We start from the raw sequence: 9,990 nt of genomic DNA, 5'->3' as shown, positions 1-9,990 counted from the left end.
CTCAAATAGAAAAATTCACAAAATCAACAATCACAATTTTTAATGTGCTCTTGGACAAAATAAAAACATTTTTTTGCAAAAATCATTCGAGTCAAGCCAATACACTGAAAGTTTGGGAAAATAAAACATGCTCAACTTTGTTGAAAATTGTTTAAAATGAAATTGTGTTTTCTGCAGGACTTATTTAATCAAGTTTCTTTTTGCTTTCTGTTTTTAGTGAAAGAAAGACACATTTGACATTCAGCAGAAATGCATGACATGCTTTGGCAGCACTTAGCCATGGAAGTCTCCTAATTACACACAAACTAAAAGCATGGAGCATTGTGTGCAGCCTCCCACACACTCTGAACACACACAAACTGTTCTGCTCTGCCATGTCCCTTCAGATGGAGCCTGATGAAGCAGCTTTTAGGGAGGAGAACTTCTGCTGCAAAACTGGTTTCTTTTATTCCAGATAAACAGCAAAAATAAAATATTTAAGACCGCATGTTTAAATAGAAAAAGCACAAAAAAAGCGAATTCAATGAGAAACTTGCTTTTTTTTTTACTGTCACAGTCAATTGATCTCAGTATTGATTACTAACAAATATTCAAATCTGTAATTTTCTTTACTTTAAATGTTTCTGTCCTGCAGGTCAGATGCAGGTATGCTGCTTTAGATCCGTGTTTGGTTTTAAAAAAGTGATTTTTCCCAAGTGCACTATTGATTGAAAGTAAAGTTTGAATAAACTTTACTTTGAACTTAGGGCATCGGTCCCCAAATCCAGGCCTCAAGGGCCGGTGTCCTGCTGGTTTTCCAGAATCTCTGCCTTATTTGCTGCTGATTACCTGGATCAGGTGTGTTTAGCCAATGAGGAGCTTCAATGGCAGGTTGGTTGGAAAACATGTAGGACACCAGTCCTCAAGGCCTGGATTTGGGGCCCCTGTCTTAGTGTGTATGAATATCTTGTGCTGTATCCCTTTTCTGATCTGCATCTACATCTCCTCCCTTTTCCTGTACTGTTATGTCAGACCAGGGTGAGCTTTTTGTTCAAAGTCTTTAGCGCTTTTCTTCAGCATACAATCCAGTTTGTTCTGCTTCTCCCCTTTGGGACTTCATTTGTATTAACTTTTGGTCTGAGGTTAGAAATAACCAAAAATGGGCCACATGGGTTTGTGTACAACTCTGAGCCTTAGATATTTTCTTATATATTCTTATTTAAAAAAGTATGCAGGATCCCTCACCTGCTTTGTTTTTTCTCCTTCTCTCCATATTTACCCCCTCATTTATGATGTCATCCATTCTCATTCCTCCTCCTTCTCCTGCATCTTCCTCCTCCTCCCTCAGGTTTGTCAAAGTCCTTTCCATTGGACAACTCTCTGTTCGACAGTTGGCTGGCCCAGTCGGTTCAGATCACTGCTGACAACATGCTGAGCCAGTGGGCTCTGGGGGCGCAGCATCACGACAAAAGCGGCAGCCTGCTCTCTGACCAGGTAGGGTCTTCAGCTGATGGAGGCTGGAAGGAGGAAGTTCCTCAAAAAAAAAAAAGGGTCAAAATACGGTGGCCCTGAAGTGCAAATCACATCAAATGCAAAAACAGTAAAGGTCAAAATCTAAAACGAAAAACAAATTTAAAAAAAGCATATTATATTTTTGGAATCAAAATGTAATTCCACTAAAGATGAAAACAAAATAAAAAAGGAATTGTTTCAGAAAACAAAAGCAATTGCCAGAAATCCAAAGGAAATGTCAGAAAATACAACAGAATAAGCAACTGGAAGATGTAGGTTTTATGGCAGCTGATGAGAAAACTCTGATGACCCAGCATTCTACCAGCATTTAAACGCAACGTAAGTGTGGATTTGAGCGTGTGTGTGTGTGTCAGCTGATTCCTTTGCACTTTTTAAAGATTTGCCTTGCATAGTTAGTTTCACGCTGTTCTAATTTAAAGTTGTAATTGTGTACATATTTGTATTTTAAATTTTTTGTGCATGCGAATACCTAATTGCAATTGCACACAGTCACGCACAAAATGTATTGTATGAGTTCCAAATCAAGAGTTGCGCGCACACAAATCGGATGAGACTAGTTTCTCTCCATACACGCCTCACTATTGTTTAGACACAGAAAGAACAATGTTTGCAGTGAGGCAAAAACGTTTTTAGACAACCACCAATTGTGCAAGTTCTCCCACTTCAAAAAATAATAGTTTAATGATGTTCATCATAAAGAAAGTGAAAGACCGTAAAAAAGAATCCAGGAAATGACAATGTAAGAATTGCCAGATAGTATATTCTTAGAAATTCTAAATATAAACATTTGGGGAGTATCCATCGTTATCGCAAGAGAAGTGTAGTTTTTATGTGGGATTTAGATTTTGTTGCTGGTCTCATTCTCCCTCCCCAGCGCTCCTCACTGCTCCTGTTTTCTCATCCAGCTCCTACAGGGAGAAGAGAACCTGCTAAACCTAATGATGGAGAACTCTGTCCAGTCCACCTGGAAGACGCCACAGCTGGGCCGCAAGTCAAGAGGAAGCAACAGGTCCCGCTCTCGAGGGCCGAGCACCACCCCACCCCAGCCTCAGGCACTCCTTTCTGCTCCAACCGCTTCCTCCGCCTGCAGCCCTTCCACTGCAACAGGGCTCTGGTCGAGTGCCACAGAATCCAGTAACGTGGGCCGCAAAGGTGAAAGGTCCAGGGGCCCCTCCAAGGCTCTGCACCACCATGCTCATCACCACCGGACGAGGAGCTCTGACCTTCACAGGGACCCGCCTCCACAGCCACCAATCTCCAAGATGGACTCCTGTCACATCTCGGATGACCGCGGTCCGTGGCAGAGCGTCAAAGTGGCGAACGGGGTTGCATCGGGCGTTGGATCTGGAATTATGAAGGCCTCCTCCCCCCTCCCCGCCTCCAGTCCTGGAACCACAGTGCCCGACACAATACTCGCTGGTGGTGTCGCACGCTCCCGCTTGACCCGCCAGAGCAAATCAAGAGGGAGGGGAAGCGTAGGAGGGCCGCAGTGCATGGACCTGTCTCTGGCAGGAAAGGAAATGTCTCTGTTAGACGCTGCTGAGACTGACGGCTACTTCTCTGACGGCGAGCAGAGTGATTCGGACTTGCGCTCCGGCTCGCTCCGGCTGCCGCAGTTGCATTCTGGAAACGACGACCTGCTGAGGAGAAGCGTGCTGGCCTCTTAAAACAGCCTCAAGTGCAAACATGGAGGCAGCCATGGCTGGGTGGGGGGGCTATTCAACCAAATTCCTGTTACATCTATTGGTGGAGAATGTCTTCAGCTCTTGTCCTGCTTTTTTTTAATTTGGTGGGGAATTGAATGTAGCTGTTGTTTAGTAAGGTGGCTTCACTGGACCTCAGCTACCTGTTAGCTCATTATTGAACAGTCAGCAGATAAAAAAAAAAACAATTCTTTTTGTTTTTGCTTTGTATAAGTCAAAAAGGTTCTGTTTCTGGGTGTCCAAGTGCCCAGCTTCGGCCTCGTGTCTGTGGTATCTGCCAGACTTGAGAACACTTTGGGGCATTATTATTACTCAAGCTGGTTTCAGGGTATGCTCGATTCCTGGTCTCTGTGGCCTGAGTTGCATCCAACGAGTCCTCGTTTTCTTGAAAACGTTTGGTAGAACGACTCTTTCACACCAGAACGGCTCTGAATACATGCAGAAAGTTACACGGGAAACATGTATTCAGCCTTGAAAAGCACAAAGAGCTGCGTTGTCACAGATCCTCATTCAGGGTTGGGGTCAAATTTCTTTGGATTGACTCAGTTGCCAAACCGAAGCCTTTCTTCTCCGATCTGTTTTATGTGCAGCTTTTGTGGGTGTTTTTAATTGGCAAAGACATTGGCCCCAGCCCTGATGCTCCTTCAGACTGTCACACAGCAACACAAACACAGACTTACACCTACACAACTACAAGGAAATCCCATAGCTCACATCTGAGCTGTTGTATAGATCTTTGATGTGATCTCTGTTAGCTGCTGTCAAGTTCTTCCTAATTGGTATTTCGACAAACCCCTGAATCTTTGGAGATATATAATCGCAGAAACTTTGTGCCTTCTGTCACTTGCCCTATGGTACTTTACCCCCGCCCCCCAAACTTCTAAAATCAGCCAAACAATCATTAAGTCAATCAGTTGTTTCTTAAACAAGAAAAATATCAGTCTTTTGTTTTTTTAATCGGCTTAAAAACAATCAAAGCGAAAGGACCGCCCACCGCACTGATTACTCCATGTAACAGCACCGGGCTCCTTGTCACCTTAAAACAGCTGAATAGTGCCTAAAAATGATGGAAATGCAACGTTTGACATTGATCAGCAGATATTGTGTGCAGCACTTTGCAAAGCAGAGCCGCCCCCAACAATCAGCGCTGCCTTCTGCTCTGAGTCCACCTTAGGGTTCAAACCTACAAGGGTTTTTTTTTAATCGACCACACAAATCTCCTTTAAAATGTGTTTTTTATCAGATATAAGCTCATATTTTTATTTATTTTCCCCCGTTAAAAGTTGACAGCTTTAGATAAACTTTAGATAAACCCTGTGAACGTTTTATTCTGGCATAAATATTCCAGATGAAATGTGATCAAGTCAAATGAGCAAATCTACGGGCTGCATGTCCATGAACTTCAGCCTCAGAGGCCTGCGCTCGCCACTCCTGGAACTGAATTGTTCCTCGTTTGTAGACAAACTTCAGTCCTTTTTGTTGTTATCTAAGAGTTGTATTTTGTACTTAAAGCAGTTTGTGGTTTTCTCAGGGGTTCAAAAACATTTAAGAAAAAAAAAGTGGAAAAGATGTGGATAAAGTAACATAAGACCTAAATACGTATACAAAATTTATGTTTTCTATCATATGCAGCATATAAACATATATATATATATATATATAAATATAAAGTGATATGTGTATGTCTAGAAACTTACTTATTTGGCAGGCTTCATTGTTTTATGACTACTACTGGGCATGCTTCTTCTTCGGTCGCCATTAGCCCAGGCTCAACAGCTGATTAAAGTTAGTAGCTGTGTGTTCACCTAATGTTTTCGTTTTAAATCTGGCCCCCCAATCCTTTGGACCCAAACTGAGGTGAAATAAACTGAGTTCTGAGGGCTGTCTGACCCAGGATGGGTAAACAGAACAGAGGCAACGTTCTCTGTTTGTGTGGACGGTCTCCAACGCAGGAGCGAGCACGCCAAAGAAAAGCATCTGAAAAACATGGCAGCCCGTTTAGAGGTTTAATTTATCCGCTGAAACAGCACCAATAGGCTGTTAGTGATGAGTACGCACCCCCCTCTCCAGACAGAAAAAGCCAAATGAGCACACAGCACAGCTCCTTCCTTCTCACACACAAACAACTGAGTTGGTATAACAGGGTTACAACGTTCAAGATGACTAGTTTTTTTATGAACATGTGGTCCTGATGCATCAGGAAGCAGGAGTCTGCTCTGGCTGAAACGCCCCCACATGGCAGGAGAGTATTATCACAGGTGATGGCACTGCATCTGTCCTCTTCGTCCTTCAGGTGTCCCCGTCATAAAAAGAACGCCGCGCTCATGTCGGCGGAAGTTTCCTACGTTGGTTATTACAAGCTACCATAGCAACACACACAACAAACTTCAAGAGAGAATCCGATAAGAAGGAGAGATGAAGCATCATGGCTGCCTGCAAAAACCCTCTGGGTGGTTGTGAGGGTCCATGTGTTGCTTTGACAGAAACGTGTAATAATGGTTTCAATAATCAATGTTCAGAGTAGCCTGACGTTGTAGACAGTGGTTTTAGATAAGGCCTCTCATGTATGGCCTTAACATGTAGTAGCAAATGCTGAGGCTGCACAGCACTGAAGACAAACCATCACATTTCCCTCTTCCCAAAATTCCTTTCTTTATTCTACAACGATATCCACAAACAAACGGCAGAATCATCAGGACGTTGTTTTTCCACGATGCTGTGCAGCCTTAGCAAACACAAACTGGTTATTCTATATTTACAGTGTGGCTTCAATGCCCTCTCTTTGCTTTGTAGACTGTAGACTTTTGCAGGTTCTGATTTTTTTAATCAATATCCAGTAGAGTAAACGCACTCCTCTGGTTGGCATCGTGGTGTGGGTGCTGGCTTTCCAACCTACAATGTGCTCTGATGATCTTTGGCTTTTGCAGCAGTCGGGTTTATGTGAAATCTGGATTCAAAGTTTGGGGTCTTTTTTATTCATTTTTTATTTTTCTAATTGATCTATTTCAGTTTTTTCATTTAAAGGACCAACAGTCCTGATTGACCATTTAAAGGAAGTAAACTCAGGTTGTGTCCGAACTCCTTCCCTACTCACTATATTGTGCACTATATAATGATTTTGCCATTTTAGTGCCGTCCGAATCTACAATTCCAAAATCAAGTTCCCTAAATATTTCCCAGAAGTCTCTGCGAAAAACCAGTGTGCATTGATGCTCAGTAGATCGGCGGATATAGACCAAAATGCATCGCGTCGAAACAATTTTTGACAAAAAAATGTATTTTTTTAACAAACCCTAACGTTTTTATCTTCAGAAGACAGTGGTTTCCTAAATAATCATTGCAAAACTTTTTAACTCCTTGAAATCGATGACATCATATCCGACGTTTCAAAAGTAAAAATTTAAAAAAGTAGTGACCATGGTATCCGAACCGCTTTTAAAGTGAAGGCCACTACATAGTGCCGCACTATATCGTTTTTTAGGAGTTAGAGTGGGAATTCGGACTTAGTCTTATTCTTTTTTCTACGGCACTTTGGCCTGATGAGGGTAACAGGAATTCCTGGAGCCTATCCCAGCAGTTTTTAGGGACCGGCTTGGTTCCTCCTCAACAATAGCAGACCAAAACAACCACAGTTATGTAGAAAGGAATAAATAAAGACCCATAGCTCCAGGCTTTCACATTTATGCTATCGACTTATGTAAAACTCCAAGAACGACGTCACTGCACTTTCACTGCTGGGTTCCTCAGACCTTCTCAGCAAAGCAATACTCATGAGCACTTTTAGAAATGACAAAATATTTATCTGTTCCCTTTCAAAACATTTGTTTTAGACCTGAACAAATAAAATCAGATATGAACATAACATTTCCATCTTAAAGAAATTGCTGAGTTGGTTTTGGGAGACAAGGAGAGCACTGGGACACCATTTAAGGTGTTCTTCTTCCATGGTTGCTCCTCCGTCCAGTAAAGAAGTGGTTTGGGGCTGCTGGTGGAGCAAATAACACAAGACTGAACATTGATTAGCACTCTGTCCGTTAAATACGTTTAGAAAAAGAACGATCAGTGATGATGTGATGATATTGGAATGTGTCTTTTTGCAGATGACACATTGATGTTTTTTAAGAATCAAAAACAAACATCTAAAAGTGAAACTAGATCTTAAAAAAGGATCTTTTCTATGGAACTACCCAGTCTGTGTTTTTCCTAACCTGCAGCACCCACACAAAACCCACCCACCCACCCATGTACCTTCCACTGGACTTTATACACATCTACAATAATGTATTATACTGTTCAACTACTACTTCTAGAGATAAGTTCATTTTCAGTGTTTTGAAAAAGTCTTTGCAAAGCTGTTCTTTGTTTTTTTTAAAATCTTTTGTAATGCTTAGCTGACCGCTGTGGCGTATCAAACCGGACTCATGATCCGCTTCCACTGCTCTTACTGCCGCTTCGCTCCTCTCTGTAACAGCAAAGCTAAATGTCAAGGTCGCTAAATCCTCATCCAACATCCACGGCACAGATCGGAGGTTTAGTCATACAAACAGAGCCGCTGTGGAGGAGCAAACAGGTTAATTCATCAACTTAAAGCCCATCTTTGGAGGAGGCGCCGAGCATCAGGGCGTTCAGATCTGAAGGATTGACTAGAATTTCATTCGTCACATGTTTGATTAGTGATAACTTTCCTATATTTTAACTAATGCAAAAAGAAAGTGTTATAAAAAAAAATCTGTTGAAGGGAGATCTACAACTTCATTACTCAAATTGTTCGTTTTGACATAAATTAATGCTTTAAATGTGACAATTAGTGTAAAAATGGTTTTTATTGATCTCTGAAGGTAAATAAAATCGTATTTGCAACTTTTTTTAACAGAACAGAACTCAAAGGTTTGGCCAATTTCTGACTCCACAGCTGCTGAAATGTTTCGAAACTAAAGCTCCCATCTGCTCCAAAAGAGCAGGTTACCCTTCATCCATCATCTTCCTCCCACCAGCAAAGCTCTCAGCCTCTCTGGTCCAAATCATCCCTAAAAACCACCATCTTGCCTCCACCCTGCTGCCCCTCCCCTCTGCTTTCTTTATTGGTAGATCAGCTCCTGAAACAATCAATGGATCCAAACAAAAAAGGGACATTTCTAGCTTTAAGGACAGAGATGGGCGTGAGAGGAGGAAACGAAGGCTTTTCTTTACCGAGATGGAGAAAGTGAAGGTTTTCTTGAAGCTGCAGCGTTTGCTGCTTTTAGTTTGCAACCAGTCAAGTCAAGAAGCTGACCATTCACTTTCCCACTTTTATAAGTCTTTGCACTTCTGCTTTCACGATTTCTCCTCATTCCTTCAAAGTAAGTCAACTGAAACTTTATATTTAGCAAAATGTACTACCAGAAGTGAAAATATTTCCAGAATACCATCCAAGGCACATTTGGTTGGTGAAACTAAGAAAGAAAAAAAAAGATTTTTATTATTTAATCTATCCCATTTAGTCCCTCCATTTTTCCTTCCTGTAAAAGGAAAGCTCCATTTCTTAAACTCACATCTGTTATCTGGTTTTAGCGTTCTGCTTCAGGGAGGTGCAGACTCCGCTCAGACATACTTCACTGAAGACAAATGGAGAAGCGGCTCCGTTTGGCTCAAGTTTGACTTTCCCACAGTTGGTAGTATTAGTTACAGACTGGTCCTGAACCCCCGCACAGTGTAAATAAAAGGAGAGAAGGCGATTTTTAGCACCGCTTCCAGGAATAAATGGAACTTTGACAAATCACAATTAGACATTTCCAGAGCTTATGTGCTTCATTTCTGTATCCGTTTTAAAGCATTTTCTCCACATTTCCGTCTATTTTTCCTTCACAGTCCTTAACTCCTGAATTTACTCCATATTTAAACAGATTTAAGTGTAAACATCATTTTATTGCAACATCTATCCTTGGATGTAATCATCACAAATCAAGTCACAGCTGTTTCAATACTCTGAAGCACCTCATATTATTGTACTTCTTTAAAAAAATAATCTGTTTTAGTCAGCACTTACTTTTTTTTTTTTTTTTTTTTGCTGAAGTAAGGTTTATCGATTGAGCTGCCTGCTCTTTACGCGGTTCTTCACTTCTTCCTGCTCCCTCATGACATTTCCAAACAATCATTCATGCTTTCAAAGCAGAGCTGGGAGAAAAAAAGTCTCTTCCTCCTCCTACTGCTGTCCTCACACAAGGTGTTAACATCTCTGCTGCCACTCCGTTTCTCCTCCACTTTCCATCAGTTCTTCAATACAATATAATATGAATGTTGCAGGAGTTTATCCTTCTGTACTCTGTTTAAAAGAATGTTGTGCCATTTGTTAATAGCAAAGAGAACTATTGAACATATATGAAAAAGAAGAGCTATTTTAAATTATTTTTTGGCTTTTTTTGCTATATTTATTTTCTTGTATTAGAATCTTCTTTATAGGAGGGAAACAAAAAAAATTATTTTTCATTAGTGCGAAAAACCTATTTTCTTCCTTTTTGTACAATTTCCATGTTTAAAGCGAGACTTTGAAAAGCAATATGATGATGATGATCATGATGATGATGATGATGATGATGATGTTTCCTGTGACTGTATCTGCATGCTGTTTGTGTTGCCTTAATGATGGCTGCATCCCACTATGCCCCCCACCCACTCCAACCCAGTCTTTCTAATCTCTTACCCCCCCTGAAAGAAAACCCCTCTTCATCTGGTGGAGTTTCAGTCCCATCTGATCCAGTCCGTGCAGTCAATAAAGCAGTGCTTTCCGTGTGCTGAA

At 41.3% G+C, this 9,990-nt stretch overlaps 1 protein-coding gene across 2 annotated transcripts in view; it reads left to right on the top strand.

Annotated features, from left to right (window-relative positions):
* The window catches only part of jade2 (jade family PHD finger 2), a 214,962-nt gene extending 204,972 nt beyond the window's left edge, over positions 1-9,990 (top strand). For both annotated transcript variants that reach the window (XM_023962510.1, XM_023962509.1), the window contains 2 exons: positions 1,328-1,473; positions 2,418-9,990. In XM_023962510.1, the coding sequence (XP_023818278.1) occupies positions 1,328-1,473; positions 2,418-3,179 (908 nt within the window). In that variant the 3' untranslated portion in view covers positions 3,180-9,990. The remainder of the gene's footprint in view (positions 1-1,327; positions 1,474-2,417) is intronic.

The sequence above is a fragment of the Oryzias latipes genome, chromosome 14 (genome assembly GCF_002234675.1).
Source record: "Oryzias latipes chromosome 14, ASM223467v1".
NCBI lineage: Eukaryota > Metazoa > Chordata > Actinopteri > Beloniformes > Adrianichthyidae > Oryzias > Oryzias latipes.
This window is presented reverse-complemented; position numbering and strand designations above follow the sequence as displayed.